Source organism: Myotis myotis, unplaced genomic scaffold (genome assembly GCF_014108235.1).
Source record: "Myotis myotis isolate mMyoMyo1 unplaced genomic scaffold, mMyoMyo1.p scaffold_m19_p_17, whole genome shotgun sequence".
Taxonomy (NCBI): domain Eukaryota; kingdom Metazoa; phylum Chordata; class Mammalia; order Chiroptera; family Vespertilionidae; genus Myotis; species Myotis myotis.
Genome location: NW_023416321.1, coordinates 24246841 through 24266970, shown reverse-complemented (window position 1 = coordinate 24266970; position 20130 = coordinate 24246841). Strand labels below are relative to the sequence as shown.

The window sequence follows — 20130 nt, the reverse complement described above, 5'->3', positions numbered from 1 at the left end:
ACATGCCCAGGTTGCAGGCTCGATCCCCAGTAGGGGGCGTTCAGGAGGCAGCCAATCTATGATTCTCTCTCATCATTGATGTTTCTATCTCTCTCTCCCTCTCCCTTCTTCTCTGAAATCAATAAAAAAATATATATATTTTAAAAAGAGAATATATACATATATACTACATTCCATATTTATGGTCTACATAGAATATGAATACCATATCCTATATAATAAAAGGCTAATATACAAATCAACCCAAAGGCGGAATGAGCGGTCGCTATGACGTGCACTGACCACCAGGGGGCAGATGCTCAATGCAGGAGCTGCCCCCTGGTGGTCAGTGTGCTCCCACAGGGGGAGCCAGGCTCAAGACTGGCGAGTGCAGCAGTGGTGGCGAGAGCCTCTCCCGCCTCCGCGCAATGCTAAGGATGTCCAACTGATGGCTTAGGCCCACTACCCTTGGGGAACAGAGCAGGCCTAAGCCATCAGTCAGACATCCCCTGAGGGTTCCCGGACTGCGAGAGGGTGCAGGCTGGGCTGAAGAATCTCCCCCCAACCTGAATGCACGAATTTCATGCACCGTGCCTCTAGTATTATATATATAAGTATATATATATTATTTATAAGTACATATAGAATACTAGTGGCCCAGTGCATGAATTTGTGCACATTGAAAGGAAATTAATTAAAAGAAATATTTTAATATTGCTATTCGCCCTTTCTCTATAATAGGAGTGTCAGAGATGAAAGAAAATTAGTAAAATGTATATGAAAATAATAAATTGATTAATAAATAAACAATAACATGATATAACAACAAAGACATAATATAAAAACAACCAAATTCATGATAAACAATGACAGGTTGAAACACACGTGTGCTATTGGCGCCAGCGAGAGCTTTGTATGTATTGTGCATGCACGAGTAAACATTTATTTTTAAATTGCCAGTGCGTGTCATATGGTATGTACCAGCCAGTAGGTTGGTCGGATAGTCAGATAGGCGGACAGTCGATCACTTAGCCTTTTATATATATATAGATATTTATGTTTATATACACAGAAACACATATGTTACCATACGTAGTCTCAAGGTGGTTGCTTTTGCATGATGTTAATTTTAAATAATTTTGTATTAGTAGTTGGCATCCTTATCTTCAATTTCCTGAGCAGGGGTCCTCAAACTCTTTAAACAGGGGGCCAGTTCACTGTCCCTCAGACCGTTGGAGGGCTGGACTATAGTTTAAAAAAAAACTATGAACAAATTCCTATGCACAATGCACATATCTTATTTTGAAGTAAAAAAAACAAAATGGGAACAAATACAATATTTGTATTAGCATGTGGCCCGCGGGCCGTAGTTTGAGGACCCCTGTCCTAGAGTATTTGTTGAGTTCCTTTGGTTTTGATGAAAACTTTCAATTTTTTTTCCTACTTTACATTTATGTGGGGAAAGCTAGATTTAGAAATTTAAAAATCTGTATGTAGAGATACATAAATTAGGAATTTAAGAAGATAAACGCAACTGAAAAACTGGAGGGGAAAATATACATGTGTATAAGCAAGTTTTATTGTAGGAAAACCATTTAAAGTCTAAAGCAAATAATTCACCAACTAGGGTTATGAAAAATATGCCCTTTTTTACATAACAACATAGCAACCGCACAGAAGCATTTTCAAATACAGCTGCCAATCAGGGAATTGGATAGTCTGATTATCAAAAGTCCTTGAATATAGAAGTCACAAAATAAAAGTTTGTGATTTATTTAGCTTTCCAAGGATAAGCAGGAACTCCTTTTAAAATTTTAATCTATACTACTGAAACCCTTTCTAAAATGTATTGGTGTACTTTCTTGACTAAATACATTATACTGAAGAGAATTAACCTTTATTTGGTATCTTTGGTCTCTTATAACACTACAAGAATATCATTATGGTCATCTTTAGTATGAAATAATTTACATTCTGAAGAATAGGAGATAGGGCTGAACTTATGGTATCCCTAGAAAGTCCTTAGAAAGCTCTTGTATTATTTGTTTTTTAGATCCTTTATATCTGCTTCTTCTTTAAAATTTAGCTTTGATTCATAAGCACAGCACAGAAAAAAAAATCCCAGTTAACTTGGTATTTATTCTACTTGATAAAAATTTCTTATAAAACTCTGGTTCTAGCCCTAACCAGTTTGGCTCAGTGGATAGAGTGTTGGCCTGTGGACCGAAGGGTCCTGGGTTCGATTCCAGTCAAGGGCACCATACCTTGGTTGCAGGCTCCTTCCTGGCCCAGGTCCTGATCAGGGGGCATGAAGGAGGCAGCCAATCGATGTGTTTCTCTCACATCAATATTTCTCTGCCTTTCCCTCTCTCTTCCACTTTCTCTAAAAATCAATGGAAAAATATTCTCGGGTGAGGATTTTAAAATTTTTAATAAATAAAAAATAAAACTCTGGTTCTAAGGTAAAGAATAGAATTGGAAATAAAAATTCAAATGACCAGCTATGAAATTAACTTTGCCACCAAGGTTGCCAAATTTGAACAAGGTATCCAAAGACTGAACTATTTACCTTAAACACATTTTCAGACATTCCAACCATAAAAATGGAGGCTGGCAGTCATTCATTTTTAACACCCCACTGCTTAGGATCTCAAGACTTTGTCCAACAGCTTCAATAAATGTATAAAGATATCAAGAGGTAAAGGTCAAAAAAGGAACCATGAACATGAAACTAGGCCGCTGGAAGTGACCCAAAACATCACATGCTGGGTTTTCCTTTTTAATGATAATAACAGTGATACTGAGTGTTTATCCATGCCTTCCCTTCAAGCACTTTGCAGACTGTCTTTCACTAATTTTTATTAGGTCTTGGGAAGAAAACAGTTTTCCCCAAGAAGTACCATCAGGCAGGGAGGAAGCTTCCCAAAAGCAATAGAAGGGAAACATTTGCCTCTCTCCATCTTCCCCCATACCCACTTGTCTTCTGCCTCCCACTATGCTATCACACTCTGATTGAAATGGATTATAATACCATGCAAGTGTTGAAAAGATAATAATGGTAACTGAGTTGGTTTCTAAAAAAGCTATAAGCTCCGTGTGTTTAATCATAACAGGGAAGAGGTGAGTAGATGAGAAAACCCATAATTACCTTTATCCCATTATTTACCTATTTGGAGGGGGGGGGGGGCTTCAAATTGGTAAAGTTACAGTATGAAAAACAGATTTTCCATATTGCAGAACATTATTAGTCTCTGAAATGACTCGAGGGATGATCTTTACCTCAAAATGATTTCTGGGCCACAAATATTTGGTAGGTGTTATGACTGAAACTGCTTAGTCTCATCTTGATCTACTACTTCTCAGATGGGGAACTGGAAGTCTCAGGGGCTTGTGGGATAATTTCCAGGTAGGTTATAGAATCTTATTGGCCGAGCTTCAAAGAACTACATGTTGGGGCCAGCATAGCACGAGTATAATGAACTGGGTAAATTAGTTCCCTTCACAATCCTGAACTCCCTTCCTTTGAGCTCTTAGAAAACGGCTGCAAAGGTGGACAGGAAGCTGAAACTTCAGCATTCTGAGCAATTCTTTCAGGGTCGCAGCAATGAAAAGAAGACTCCAAAATTTCAAACTGAAAAGTTCTAGGATCCCTCTGACTCTAAGAAGTAAAATCTTAGAAAATAGCTGCTTTGTGTTGTGTCAGTGATCATGGAAGGACGAGAATGGGCTTACCATTGTAGAACAACCACTTGTACAAAGATCTAGGGAGGGCAAGTGATTCACCCTGGCACAAGCAAGGCGGTAACAGAAATTAAGTCCCACCCTAGAACCTATACACTATTAGTCATTCTCTAAGACACTAAGGCTACTTGTTACCACATTATGGCAACATTTAATCAGTCCTTTGGCCCACAAAATTTGGAATTAAATCTTTGTCTTTTTAGCTACATAAAAAATACAAGTGGTCTTGCTTCATTATTTTAAGATAATGCCAAATTGAATTCAAATAGGTTAACTGGGCCCAAATCAATAACCTCTAAACTTAGTATTTCTTACAGTAATTAGGTGGATAAGAAAGAATTCGAGTCTAATTATAATTGATAACAATAAAACCTTACCTTTGCAATTTTCAAAGACACTTCTCATACGTTATTTCATTTCACGTAGGCAGACTATTTATTATTATTATCCCCATTTTATTCATGAGGACACAGGCTCAAAGAGGTTAAGCAATTTTCCTTAAGGTCATAAAGCTAAGAAGGATCAGAGCTGACATTAAAACATGACTACTGAGAGCTCTTTTCACCGTAGGATGTTGCAACTCACTTTAGAATGCCCTTTATGCCTTATTATCATATTATATCATTATATGTGGATACTGTGCAAAGAGCACTATTTGATGGGCACATTATCTTCAATTATCTGATTGGTGATAGAAATTATGTTCTTAGGCCAGAAGGCCTCCAGTTATACATAAAGTTAGAAGATAATGAAGTAACTCTATCCTAAGGGAACCCAAGAAATACTCTGATAATTCAAAAGGAAAAACGGCCTCATTCAGGAAGTTAGATTGCTTCTGAAACAAGTGCCCAATCAGAGAACATTCAACTGGTGGCCAATAAGGGTAACTTACATTCCTGAGAAAAGGAAAAAAGCAGCAGGGACAAAGGTAGGCTCTCACTTCCAGAAATGCTGCTTGATGTTCTAACTTTGGAGATACGTCTATGGCCTCTTCTGGATTGATCATACTCTCCTCCATGTTTACTAGATATGTAAATGCACTAGGCAATTTCCAAATACTAAATTGCCAAATGTGTCATTTCCATTAATATATCTGCACACAAAAAACCTTGAAACCCGAGTGAACCAGAAATTTACATTCTCTCCATTTGATTAAACAGTAAATAATCACTGAATGCAATGCAAACACTACCTTACAAGTCAATGGAAGAGCTAGTACTAGTCATTCTGCAATGGGGATATCCAAGTTTTGGAGTATATGTACCCACTGCTTAGGTGCCAGATACTAGATAGTTTCTGGGTCGAGTTTGGCTACAGGAGAAAATCAGGTCTCCTGGCAGCACTCACAAGGCAGGTGCAGTCATATAGAACGACTTTTGATTCTATTGTCTCTGTCAGGACAGGTGGTTTGGCAGAAGTATGGAATCCTGCCAGACAGGCTCCAGCTCAAACTTCTCTTTAGAAACAAAACAATAAAAATGGAAACAAAATGCCAAATCCCATCCCATACCTTGAAGACTGATATTGTTGAAACACCAGGGCATTTTATATAATAACACTAATTTGGTTCAAGCATACATCAACTCAGGAGAAATAAGATTACAAAAATGAAAGGTCAATTGCAGGTTGGGCTCTTCCCTTATAGTTCAATTCCCTCCCTAGCCCCCTATATAAGCTGAAGGGACACTTACATTTCAGTGAAATTTACACAGAAATTCTTAGTGTAAAAAAAACTCCTCAAACTGTAATCTAAGGCCTACACAGACAAGTTAGCATTGCTGAGCGGGATAAAAACCTTTGGCAAATCCTGCCTACCCGACACATGCTCACTTACCGTCCTAGAACAAACTAGTGCATTGAAAATTTTGTAGACTTGGTCAGTTGATGATTCCATCAAAGAGACAGTCTTTCTCTAAAACAAAACTATAGCATGTTATTTCAGAACAAGAGTAACACTATGAAGGATGGCTTCTGGTGGCAAAGATAGGCAACGGACATTTTTACCAGGTCTGAATCAGAGCGAGCCTTTGTGATTAAGGATGGGGGCTCCTAGCCACCACAAGGACACCAGAGGCGGCTCTGAGGAAGAGTGCTCAAAGAATCTCTGTGGGGGCACTGTAGCTGCCACTCTTGGAAATTGTGAGCATTTTTGGTGTTCTTGGAATTCTTATTTCCAACCACTACTTTGTGGTTGCAATGAAGGGATAGGAAGAGATTGGACGTCTTTACTTTCTTCTGTTCATAATCACAGAGCCAAGATTAAAATAAGGAGAATGTACTTTGCCTGGGGCATAATTCTGCCTGCATCTGTCTTACCCATCACTTTATTTTTCCCAATTCTTGTTTTGGTTGTTGTTAATTTGCTCGAGGAAGGAAAGTTAGATCATCTATAAAGGGGTTCCAGAAAAGCTTGGAAAAATTCATGGATTCGGAGGAGGATATTTAAGAAGGAGCCATAATCTCTGAGAACAACGCCCTATAAATGTCCCAAAGTGCAAGAACCAAAATATTAAATGAATCATTGTTCTTACCCAGAAAATAATTTCTTAAAGTTACAGTCTTAATTCTCTCTAAATGACAAATGGTCTATTCAGGCCCCAAAGATGAGGCTGTGAAGCCAGTACTTAACGTGGTTGTGCCTCTTTATGCCTGACTCAATCAAACAGTTTAAATCCAAAAGTAAGTTCCTCTTTCATTTACCTGCCAAGACCTGAGTTCAGGCCCTCAGGGTGCAGAGGTTTTCCTTTGTGGGTGAAAATTACATCATCAGAGACAGTAGGGTATGCAGGGAATGTGGCTCCCAACATTGTGATATCATCAACTGCCCTGGGAGCTGAAGTACTGAAGGTTAAAAAATGTGTTTTTGTTGTTGTTGTTTCAAGCTTATTGTTAGAATCTAATGTTTCCCAATATTAGGTTTTAAAAGAGCAGGTAGAGGAAGGGTACTTCTTCCAGTAAGGACCTCAAGAACTGAACATACAGAAGTTAGGTCCAGATAGAGCTTAGGGGCAGATCTTAGGGGTGTACCCAACCGAGGAAGAGCAGAGACTTAGTTATATTGGGCTCTCTCCCAGCTCTGAGATGAGTATATTCTTCGGGGGACTTGCTAATGTTGCAAGTTTGCATTCAAAATAAATTCTAGGCACTCACATAATCCCCCAGTCTCCTCTGAACTTTCTTTGATGTCCAACAACTAAGGACAAGAATCTTTGATTATAAAACAATTTCTCTGGCTGGAAGAAAATTCTTTGCAGGGCGTAAATAGCAAGAGAAAGAAAAGATTTTTCTGAAGTGCAAACTAGTTGGAAACCCCCTGGGGAAAGAATCTGATTCCCAGTCTTTGAGAGGACCGGGCCTGCCTGTACAAGCTGCCTCTGCGGCAGGCCTCTAAGAAGACGCTTTTGTGTCTACTGTATGGCCCTCAGCAACAGCAGCAGCCCTTCGAGCTTTTTTTTCTTTCTTTATTTCTCCCCCCTCCCCCCCCCAACAGAAGTTTTCCAATTCCGGGGACAAACAATGCAAAAAGTCACGCTTTAACAACAAGCTGTAGTTCCTAATCAGATGGCCCCATTTCTACTCCTTCCAGACGCCTCCAGGTGCTTACACACTAGAGCTCTAAACCCCCAGCCACCGCACATCTACTAGCTGTTCTGAAATCTTAATTCTAATGTAATTATTCAACTTATCTCTAAAAATTCAACTTCATAAAGTATTTTAGAATCAGACGCATCCTTCTCCTTCTACTACTATGGCCCTTTCCAAAGATGCATATTCACTTAGATGTAGGTTTGTGATGGAAGTGATTGAAGTCAGTGTGGTTTGGCCAGTGGGGCAGCCTTGATGAAGGATTCAGAATAGGGGTCCTCAATCCAGTACAGATATTTTAAAATAGAAAACTCCAGAGAAACACTCCCTTTTGAGTGTGTTAACTGAATGTAAAGACAGTATAGAACCAGAGGAATAGGAGTGCAGCTGAGTCTGATGCTTAGTTTTGCTTAGTTGTGTGACTTTAAGTAGTTTGGTCAGATTCTTTTGTATCAATTACCAAACAAACTTTATCTCAGGGAAAAGAAATAAGTAAGCAAGTTACATGTCCCTTTAGTATACTACTTCTAGAAAAGCATAAGCTCTAAATGTTTAGAGTTGTTGGGGTGGTGAACACACAATACAATATACAGATGATATATTATAGAATTGTACACCTGAAACCTATATAATTTTATTAACCAATGTCATCCCAATAAATGCAATAAAAAGTTTTTTTAAATTAAAATATAAATATATAAATGTTTAGAGCTGGAAAGGATCCTAGAGATAAGCTACTTCACCAACTGGACCCCAACAGATGAAAGGTTAAGTGGCCTGCTTTTACTTTTTAATGGACAAAAATCACCTATGGACTATTCATATACCTAAAGGGGACAACTACATTCCATAATTTCATATAATCTCTAATGATAATATATATATAGTACACCATCCAGTTTACTAACTTTAGAGCAAGTAATAACCTAATGTCATAACAGATATGTACATTCTTCTTGAGTTGGTCTTTATATCCTTCATTTAATACTAAAACCAACAAATTTCAGAGAATGGGAATAACAGATATTAATGACTAAAGTCAATAATTTTAAAAAAAACACCTTGGTATTAAAAACAGATTTTGCTGAATTGAGATGACATTCATATAATCTTCACATTCTACATAGTAATCCTAGTATTTATTTCTTCCTTATACAGTTTGTGAAGAATTAAAAGCGAGTCTGTGAGATTATCAGTTCAAACAGAACTCCCAATATGTTGAATTCTATTTACAGCTCAACTTTCTTTTTTTAATTTTACTATAATTTAGCAGGAACTTCTGGTACATTTTAGAAAGTCAGTTTGCAATTTGAAAAGAAAGCCATGATGTTTAGTTATTTCAACTTCTAAAGAAAATGCTACAGATGAGTATTATACATACAGGAATATTCATGCAGGCAATATTATAACCTCTATTTAATTGGTAACAGAGAAAATTAGAAGGTCTGACTGTTTGGGTTTAGTTGTCCTCTAGCTTTAAGTTGCCTGGGTTAAAAATTTATATTTTGGGGGGTTTTTCTAGTCATTGGGGATACCTTGAGACAGAATTACCAAAGGCATTTGAATGATTCCTTAGAAAATGAAAATCAGCATTCTAATGTGTCTATGCCTGCACCCCTCATTTGGCAGTCATCACATACCACCTTCTGCTGTTTAAGTTGAATCTCCTCCATTGGGCTGGGCTAGGGGGTTGTTCTTTGTGTTCCTATAGGACCTGCCACAGCATGTGGTACAGAGTAAGAGACCCACGTTATAAGACATGGAGAGACTCCAGTGCAGTCCCCACAGTCAGTAAGATTCCCAGCCTACACTTCATAGACTCTATTGCTGTGCAGTGATTCTATGGCAGAATAAATCGCAGGTGTACCACATAAAGTAACGCTTAAGTTGCAGCAAGGTACTTTTTGTTCGCTTGTTTTAAAGTATACCTTCTAATCTGACTAGGGGTCAAAGAGGAAAGAGACCCTATGGCAGTCTATAATATCTTCTTAATGGAATGTTCAGGAGAGAAATATCTGCTGGCATCTGCTTTTTAATCTCCCTGCAATGACCCAAGACAATTTAAAATAAATAAATAAGGTTTACTGAAAATACTGGCCAGTAAGATATGGCAGTAGATTGGCAGTTCTTTGACCGGCAAACCACTAATATCTCCGAGTCTATGTCTTCCTCTGTACAATGAAATGATTGAATTAGGTGTTTCTTCTAGTTTGAAATTAGATGATTATATTTTACAAATGGAATAGCCCATCCCTCTATCCCTCAACTCCTTCCCTGCCAAAAACCTGTATTTGACCCTTGGAATGGAAAACTGAATAGGACTTAATTCCAACATAAGGCCAATAAAGTCCTTCACAAAGTTTTAAGAAAAATACTTGACCACAAGAATTTTAAAGTCTGATAACCAATATGATTCTAAGTAGAAGATATATAAATAAATAAAAACCATGAACCCTGAATCATGCAAAAAAAAATTTTTTTGCAGTGGATAACACATAAGACTGTAGAAATGGCTTAGGGGAGAAATAATGGGAATCTGTAATCATTATTTGGGAAATACCAAGATTAATAGGCATAAAATTTAAGGCTTTCAGTTTCATCCAAATTTTCACTTAATATTTGGAGAGCACATTTTTTTAAATACACATAAGTCGATCTTTGTCAGATACCAATGTTTACATCTAAGATGATCTTAGTTCAAGCTAGTCTTATAGTTCCATCATAATATTGTCTGTCTGACTTTAAATAATGTATACAAATACTTTTTAATTAAGTAAACTGACAGTAAATTAGTTCTGAGAATTTGGTTTCATTTCTTGAAATAATTGGGATTATTCTAGGATAGCAGCTTTTATTCTGGTGCCCTCAAATCTCTACACCTGTTTCAGAGATTCTCAACTCACTGAGATTTTATGTACAATTGTATGTTAAGTACATATGGCCAATAACTTTCATCACATTCTCACAAATCTTTCATCACAAGTCTTTCTTGGAAAATCAAAATTTCCTAAAAAGCAAGGGTTGAACTCTTAACCCAAATAAATGCTGTATAAAAATACTGTATAAAAGAGCACCTCAAACATATTGTTTACAATTTGGAAATAACAATCAGGGAGACACTGTTGGTAAGATAGAGGAGCAAATGAATAGAGCATGCTATATCAAACCCAAAGCACTCAAAATAATTGTTCTCATGGTCTACTTAAAATATGATGAGGTAAATACATCCGCTTCATCCTCAAGTTATCCCTCAACTATCAGTTAGCACCATCATAATGTTCCTTATTTTCATTTAATAAATATTTCTTAAGTACCTACTATGTTTCAGGCACTAAGTATATACTAAGGCACTAGTCCCAAGAATACAGCTCTGAACTAAAGAGACAAAAATCCCTGCTTCACAGAGCTCATAATCTATGAGGGAAGACTATAGAAGTAAAACATTACAGTATGTCACATGGCAATAAAGAAAAATAAAGCGGGGGAAAAGAATACGACTTAGGGGGTTGTAGGAATAGGATGGTCTAAACAAACCTCATTAAGAAGGAATATTTGACACTTGGGGGTGACATTGGAAAGACTAAGAAGAAAATAACTGGGTATGATTGGGACTAGCAGTAGAAAGGCCCTGAGGTGGAAGTATGCCAGGTTTAATTGAAGGACAACAAAGAGGTCAGAGTGGCTGGCATAGAGTGAAGGAGAGAGCAGGGGAAAGGTAGGGGTGCCAGGCCAGATCCTAAAGAGGCCTACAGCTCACTGTAAAGACTTTGGCTTTTACTCTAATTACAATTCTCAAAAGAACAATGAATGCAGGTCAGAGCATTAGCTCATAGGGTTTTTTGAGACATAAAGTTGGCAAACAGCTTCACCAATACTTTTTTGACTGAATTATCACATTGAGCAACATATGTCCAAATAGAGGAGATCTTAGCCACTGACAATATTTTAGCTTTTTAGGGTTCTCACTCAGGAGAATTGATCCCTGAGCATTCCACATCCTCAGATACATTGTAGATTGGATTACTCATCTACTTCCCACAAAGCAGACTGGGTCCATCTCTGTGCAGCTTTGTTCTTGGATAATTTACTTGCTTTCTCTTCCCCATTATATTTTCCTTTCTGTAAACTGAAGTAAATACCACCTGTTCTTATCTGGCTTGCACATATTAGTGAATCATTTTAAGCTTCTTGGAAGAAAATATAAATTCGATGGAACATCATTATCACATTCTTCTCTAATAATATCCTGTTACCGAGTCTGGTTCTTGACAAGACATTTATAATAGTAGATTGGTCATTGTAACATCTTTTTCCTCTACTGTACTTAGCAATTTGAAGGGAATAAGAGAGAAAAAACAAAACAAAATAAAAGTTCCCAAAAAACACTTTCCAGTGAAAAAAATATAAAGACAAAACCTATTAAAAACAAACAAACCCAACCATATGCCCCAGGAATATCCTTAATACTGTATTATAAGTAAACTATGGCTAATTTTTATAAAGAAAAGGACAACATACACTTTACAAAAAAAAAAAAAAAAAAAAAGAGGCAATGCCTACCCCCAGAGTCAGCTGACTGAACACCAAATAGACTGAGAGAGACAATAACCAGGGACACAGCTCATTCATTACCCACAACTGACCACAGAAATTTACAAATTTGAACTCACAAAATTTTTGCGGCAATCGACATGAAGTGTGAAACTATTATCTATACAAATCTGTTTAATGGTTGCTTACAAATGAAATATCTTCTCAACTTGAAAAATTCATTACAAATATCCTGCAGCTTCCTTCTCTCCTCTGGGTGCCAAGCCAAGAAGGCTCTGAGCTGGCACTGCAGAAGGCAAGTGCCTAAGATTGTTTGTGCATACAGAGGAATTACGTCTGTTGGTGTACTTCTGACTATGTTCCAAAGTCAATTATAAATTAAGTGGATTATCTGCACCTCAATTAACATAAATAACTGAGAGTTGACTATACCTTGAATATGAATACTTCTTTTAAAGGCTGGTCTCAAAGCGAAATCACAGAACCTTTGAGATCTCTGCTTCCAAGGAACTCTAACTTGAATAATGACAGTTAAATGCATGCTGTTTCAAAGTTTATATGTCAGGTTCCTATACTATATACTTTACCACAGACTGTTATAAAATGAAGAGAAAGACAATGAAAGGTGTTAAATTAAAACAGAGATACTGAGTAAATAAACATTCTGCTTTACAAATACCTTTGCAAATGAAACACAAATGGGAGAATAGAAGAAATACAGAGGTTATTAGAAGTTAGCAGGATATTATGTTTTCTGGATCAATCTCAGAGAATAATGTTCATCATTTTCATTCCTTTCTATTGTAGAAAGGAATTAATCATTTATATAAAGCCTACCCTGGTGTTCTGTTCATCTATGGCATTCTTAGATGTATAGAGTTTTAGCGCTGGAAAAGTACCGGCTCTAGGGTTCAAGTTCCAACTATGCCACCTACTAACTATGGCCATGACCTTGGCAGATACTAACAGTTCGGGCCTCGGTTTCCTTATCTGTAAAATGTGAAAAATAAAGTACTGCATGAAGTTATTATGAAGAGTAAACAAGCTAATACTTGTAAAGTTCAAAGCACAAGTTGGTTACACACTGTTATACTGCAATCCCTCAATCTTACAGATACAGAACCTAAAGCCTGGAAAGGTGAAAATCATTTTGTCCCAAATCACCCAGCTACTCAGTGGCAGAGTCAGAACTGAAAGTCAGTCCCTTGAGTCACAGTTTAGTCACTTTATCAACTACAGTTTTTCCGTATAGCATTCTCTCCCTGGTTTTGTCCAGAACTTTATAATAATAAAGTTTTCTCTCCCTCCTCAAATAATTCATTTCAGGACCCAACTACAAATAAAGTAAAAAGTGCAAAGTTGGGATAAGTAGGTGCTGACTACTAGGTCAATTAAGGGGCAAGCGGAGACATCGTGCAAGGGGGAGTGTGTGCAGGAGGTGCTCACGGCTGCTGCCCAGATGCTAAACACCACAGCTCCATTGTAGTGCTGAAGCCTCAGGGCAGTACATTCTAATCTTGATCATCACTTGATCCTGAGTCTAAGAAAATCCACGACAACCAGCTGAGCAGGAAGAGTGTGATAGCTGAACTGGTGACCTCTCTATGCTACACTAAGATCCTCTAGCACTTTTGCTTTTTTTTTTTTAATCGTGCTTTTATTTTCCAATTACAGTTAACATACATTATTGTATTAGTTTCAGGTGTACACCCCAGTGAAAGATTAATTTTGAGTTGTCCCTCTAATTAATAACATTTATGAATAAGGAACAAAAATTGAAAAAGAAGATAGGACGGTAATTGTTTTTACAAGTGGTAGCAACCATATTACTAGAAATAATACAAACAAGCCTTGAAAAGAGGTAAACAAACTAAAAACTGGACAATTAGACAATGCATAAGCTCCAGCACATTTCCCATCTACAGTGGTATAAACCAGGAGAAGAACATATTCAAATGAAAAATAAAAACTGTAAGAAGTAATAACCACTATTAGTCTTCTTTATCAGTCACTGCCAAGTAATTAGGAAATCTGAAAAGTTTCCTTGAAATTGATTTTTTTGGTCTCCCACTTTCTGTCTCTCTTTTTTAATTGAGATATAGTTAACATATAACTTTATATTAATTTTAGGTATACAACATCATTTGATACAGGTATACATTGTGAAATAATTCCCACAATAAGTTTAGTTAACATCCATCACTACACAGAGTTACAAATATTTTTTGACATGGATTGGTGGTGGCTACTTAGAAAAATACTGATTAGAATAGCAGTGGAAGGTTATCCTAAATATAAAAATAAAGTGGAAATACAGACAGAAAAGTAGAAAGAAACTAGAAGAAAGGAAGAGACAATAATTGTGGCAAATGCAGGGCCAACATAAGAAGTAGACACTAGAGACAATGGCAAACACGCACAGAGATGTGTAATGATATGGTAATGCAAAGAGGCAGCTCTTGGGCAAAAAAGAAAGAAAGAAAATTAATTTGGTCAGGGCTAAGACGAAGAGTTATGAAATAGAAGAAAATAGCAAAGGCAACATTTCCTTTTCTATTTTGACTTTCTTCTAGTACTCCAACAAGAATATTACAATTTAAAACTTTAAACATATCTTGGATATTACTGTTGGTAAAAAGAAACTCAAGCATAAAGGATCAGGAAAAAAATTTACGAAGGCCTGGCCTTCAATGTCCTTGTACTAGTATATGCAGCCTCAGATGAAATTGAGACAAGCAAACTTATTTCAGAGAAAATTCTATGGTTCAGCTACAATAATTCATTCATAGGTAGAAGGATACATAGAATTATCCCTTTGGATTTGTGACACCAGGGTACAGCTGTCCACCAAGAAAGCTAATGTGCAGCAAAGCACACCTCAAGGAGACACAAACGGAACTCCAGTTCAATGGAAGGCTTGGCTAACCACAGCTGAGTAATACTGAGTTGCAGTGTAATCTGATAAGGAAGGAACAGCGTGGATTCTAGAGGTGTAAAACCATGTGTCCCCAATACACTGGAGTTCTCTGAAAGAATTCATCAAATACTGGATAAAGAACAACTGACGCTTATCATTCAAAAGGTTGTCTTTGTGTTTTCATAAGCGACTATTCAGAAAATTTAGTAAATAGTGTGGATTAAAAATTGATTAATAGACAACAAACCAGAAGCAATAGTGAAAGTCTCCAGAGACTAATACTAGGCAAGCTTACAAGTTTATTAATGACCTAGAAGAAGCTTACGTGGACAGAAAAGGTAAAGACCGAAAATTGCCAATGATGCAAACCATCTACCGTAAAGCCTGAAAGACCTTGCTAAATAACAGATACAATGAACTTCCCTCTTCACAAAATGAGGAACCAATACTTAAGAGTATACTAATAGGCCCAACATTAACAGTTGAAAAAATTAGCAAATTTCACCAGGGTGAGAAAAAGAGAAGCTATAATAAATATTGACAAAATAATGAATGGCAAAGAGAATGCCAGCTAGTGCTTCTTATATACTTTTTCCTTTGTGAATACACAGAAACTTTATGTAGAGCTTTATGACAGAAGACAAAAAAGTTTAAAATAAAAAGGACACTATTTTATGCAGTATATAATTAACCTACTGAACATGCTGCTGCCACAGGACATTAATAAGGCACAAACCTTCGTACGTCTCCCAAACACCTCAGAGATTAAAATATATTTTTCTACAATAAAAAAAGCTTAGGGTAAAAAATTAAAATGGAGCGCATACTTCATGATTCAGAGTATTAACTAGGCAAGTCAGAAAGGAAGTTTCCTTTCCAATTGCTCCAATTGTTGTATTCAAAATGATTTATGTTTCAACTTTAAAATGTGCCTAATTCCATTCTAGAGTTCAAATTAAATGATTATAATCTTATCCAAAAATTATTATGCCATTTTTCCAGATACATTCTCTTCCCCAGTTTATTTTTCTAAATAGCAGGGCCGTCCATTTCACCCAATTCTTCTTCCATTTCACTTATCCCAGCTACAAAATAGTTATTGCCTAACAGTCATGAAAAACCACTAAATCATATATGTAGAATTGCATGTTTGGAAAAGAGAGTTCTATAATTTGTTAAATTATCTCACCTTCTCTCTCAAAATAGATCAGAATTTAAATTCCTATAATACTTTGGTTCTGTTCATATCACAAAATAAAAATCTGAGCTTGGGTACTGAGATAAATCATATTTAATGACATTTTAATTTGTGTCCAAGATCTACAGCAAGAGACAAATAAAATTTAACCAATAAACAACATCACTTTATGGAATTAGACACTGGACAGACACATTAAAAAGGTACAGCCCTCTGGGCTCTGTCTTCACATGGGGAATGAGCAATTCCCCTGTGAAATGCTATGGCCCCGGTCGGTTCATAAATTCAACACATAAAGAGTTATTTTGTCTATGAATGAGTTATAGGCAAAATTCACAGCCTGAAAGCCTGAGAAGCTGTGTCCAAAAAACTTTGTGGGTCAATAAAAAACATATTAAAATTTTAAATTTTGAAAATAATAAAACTATGTGGAGACAAGACCGAAGTGACCAGGAGGCAAGTTGGCCCCTTGTGTCCATTTTGTAATCTAGTCCTCTCCATTTTGGGCTTAGCAATAGGGTGCCACACGTGGTAGAAAGCCAGCCAGAGCATTCAAGCTTGACTGAATTTTAAAAGTGACACAGTGATCCAATATGCTCCAGGGTGCTGCTGGCCATTAAAAGCAACCTTCTGAGTGCTCACTTCAAATTCAAACATTGTTATAAAGTACCATCCTCAATTAAATACAAGCCCATTTATTTCATCTATCAAAAAATTGTGTCCAGAATGTAACACTTGCAAAGAAAGGTCTTATTGTGCATCTTAAAAGGCAATGTAATAGCAGAGCTAAAAATAGCAGGTGATCTTCTAAAATGTAGGATTTATATGTTTCTTCTTGAGTATAAAATAAGAATTTGCTTTAGAATGCCAATGAGGCAACATCACTGAAAGATGGAACAAATAAAAAAGTTAAGCAGTAGAAGCCCTTGAATAGTATTTGGTTTGGGAGACAAAAGAAGAAAGGCATATTCCAAACAGATGGAAAGTGAAATAGAAGAAAGGTATCCTTACCTGCATTAATTTTCCTTCTGCTGGAGTTATTTCAGCAACACCAGCAAACACACCTTCCAAGGTGAGATTCAGTTTTCCTGTGGGGTCCATTTTCAAGGGGATCACTCTGATAATAGCTTTCTGCTCTGCTGATCTTTCAGACTCCACCGCTGCTGCCAGTACCAGTCCTGTGCGTCCGAAGCCTGCCTGCAGGGTAGCCATCAGCAGCCAGGGCCAGAGGGCAGCCAGCTGCAGCTGGTGGCCACCACTCATGCTACCAGCTGCAGCAATGCACTTCGGCCATACATACTGCTTCCACTAGCTAATTCCAAACGCAGGTTCTCAGATCCAGACAATTGGAGGACGAGAGAATTTATGCTTTAGTTTCAGAAACCCAAGTCATAGTTTTGGCCCTTCCTTTTTCTAAAGTATATTCCCAAGAACAGGTGGCATTCCTGATCTGGCGAGAAGAGGGTGTTTTCAGCCCACTTCTGCTGCAGGTATGTCATTTTCTCCCATCTTCACTATTATTAGTAAGATATCACCACTTCTCTGTGGAATTTCCAACTTTGCTTGAGACTGAATGTCACATTCTGAATTTTTTTTTTTTAATGTCAGATCTCTTGCTGCTGGTCTTCCATATGCATCAAAGTTGTAGAGCCACTAAACCCAATGTTAATGAACAAAACAAGGCAAAGTAAACACTAAGGCCATGCATTAAAGGTGAGAGTGAAAAACTCCAGCGTAAAAAATGAAGACATGGCCCTTTTTAAGCGACATAATTTGTCAGTGGTAAAAGGCTAAAGATCACAGAGAATTTTTATTTTAAACAGGGAAGGAGAGAGAAAATTTCAGGTCACACCTGGAGAAATATCCAAAGATGCTAGCTACAACATGTATTCATAAAAGTTTGTACACTGAACTGTATTTCGACGTGGCCAAAGTTCTAGGCCCGTTAAATTTAGAATATTTTTCATGAACTTAAAATATACTATAACTTTTAAATGTTCTACCAAATTTGCCTGTAAAATAGGTGGTAATTTGTATGTCTTCTCATATACAGGATAATCCTGAACTTCACAACCTTTTCCAACTTTCAAATGAGAAGACTATTTGAAAAGGTTAGCTTTCCAATTATTTTCCCCAGTTAAAAACTGTATTTCTATCTTTATTTTTCTTTCTCTCTGAGGGATTCCAGCTTGTATTCTCCTGCTTGAGAATGCCAAGCACTTTGATTTCCCATGAGATGCTTTTGGAAACTACTTTATTATCCCGATTTTATAATCTGTAATTTTCTAGGTTCATAAGTAAAACAAAGGACTATTCCTAACACGTTTTTAAATTCCTTGAGGGGGTGGGGTATAAAAGATAGGGGGAGTAAGGAGGTGATTAGTCTACAGGCTCTAAGTAGAATGCCCTGGAAAAGTAAAAAGCCAGAGCAGGGTAGATCTGTGCAATTTCTAAGCACACTTCAGAATCAGGGTCTTTGTACAAACAAAAATCTTATTCTAAGATTTTAAAATGTGCACCCTTAAGTAAATATAAATGCACTCCAACCACAAAGCCCACTGTGGTCAGAGGTCAAATTTTTAAAATCTTATACAGTCTTCAGAATAAGTGCTGAAGAGCCAAGCAATTGAACATGAACCTGTTATACAGATTCTTTTGCTGAAGCAGAGGGAGGAAAAAAGAATTTCAAAAGAAATCTGCAAACCTGTTGCGCTGTCGGGCCCACTGGAATCCACGGGGGTGAAACAAATTCAATTATGCTTTTATAGATCCTGCTCAAAAAAGATTTCAACAGTTTAACCAAGTACAGCTCATTCTTCCACCTTCTTACTCGGCAACCAAACCAAGTGCCCCACACTGCAGGTAAGTGCTGAGAAATTCCACAGCCTGAAAAGATAATCCATGCAGGTCAAAGGCAGAAACTTACTCCAGGGTTAGAGCTACTGTCCCCAGGAATTCTAAAACACTTATAGAGGATCCAAAGTCATTTCTGAAATCTCCTTTCTAACAAAAGTTCTTTCTCTCCCCGAACAGCATATAAAATGATCAAATCTTGAAAGAGAAGAGAAGCAAAGCAACAATTCACTACCAGGAACACAGAAAATCCCAGAGGGAGAAGGCAATATCTCTGAATCATGGATGGACTTGGAAAGTTCAGAAGGATTCGAGTGCTTCTCTTCCAGAACGACAATTCTGGATCAACTCCCTAGAGGAGGAAGCCTGTGGTTTGTAATTGGTGTTCTAGCTCGGCCTCCCTCCCCTGAGACTGCAATCACGCTCTCTACCTGCTGACACAAAGTGAGGGTGGAGCAGCCAGAGGCAACCACCCCTCGTCCAGCCCCTCCTCCTCTGGCTGGCTAGGGCCCGGGCTTGGGCGCGCACACTGAACCAGACACGTTCTTTGGCTTTTTCTCTCAGCTCCTCTGCTCCCTCTATTGAACCGCAGCCAAACTGCATCCAATTCAATCCTCAATTCCTTTCTCTGGGTAAACCAGCTACCACATGTAAATCACGGCCACTCAAACAGATACCTAAGCAGATTCTGCACCTAAGAGAGCATGATGGTATGAGGAAAAAAAGAGAAAGAAATAGAAAAAAAGAAAGAACAGCAGAACATAAAAAGAATAGACACAGTCCTAGCCGTTTTGGCTCAATGGATAGAGCATCTGCCTGCTGACGAAAGGGTCCCGGGTTCGATTCCGGTTAAGGGCACATGCCTGGGTTGCGGGGCTCGATCCCCAGTAGGGGGCGTGCAGGAGGCAGCTGGTCAATGATTCTCATCATTGATGTTTCTATTTCTCCCTCTCCCTTCCTCTCTGAAATCAATAAAAATACATTTCATACTAATAATAAATGAACTAAGGGTTTTTGCAAACATAAGTTCTAAGAGATCTCTGCTCTTTCTGGGTTTTAGTGTCTATAAATGGCACAAAGCCAGAATAAAGTGAGCCTGTGCTTTAATGCTTACTGACTTATTGTTCTCATGTCTACTACCCTGGCAAGAACTCTATTTTATGCATAGTTTTTCTTCAGCTCTTACTAATTTAAATTTAATAGCTCGTTTCTAACCCGTGCCTCAATGGAACTTTTAGATCAGGTTGATGTCAGAGGTCTGGAATCTGTCATTTTCTCACATCTTTGGGAGGTGCAATAATACTAT

General features: G+C 37.5%; 1 protein-coding gene across 4 annotated transcripts in view; it reads right to left on the bottom strand.

The window, feature by feature from the left end:
• The window catches only part of RNF43 (ring finger protein 43), a 68267-nt gene extending 48884 nt beyond the window's left edge, over positions 1 to 19383 (bottom strand). For 2 of the 4 annotated variants that reach the window (XM_036341767.1, XM_036341763.1), the window contains exon 1: positions 16983 to 19383. In XM_036341767.1, coding sequence (XP_036197660.1) covers positions 16983 to 17234 — 252 coding nt within the window. In that variant the 5' untranslated portion in view covers positions 17235 to 19383. The remainder of the gene's footprint in view (positions 1 to 16982) is intronic. The other 2 variants (XM_036341765.1, XM_036341766.1) reach the window with 2 other exon arrangements.
• Positions 19384 to 20130: the final 747 nt, after the last annotated feature.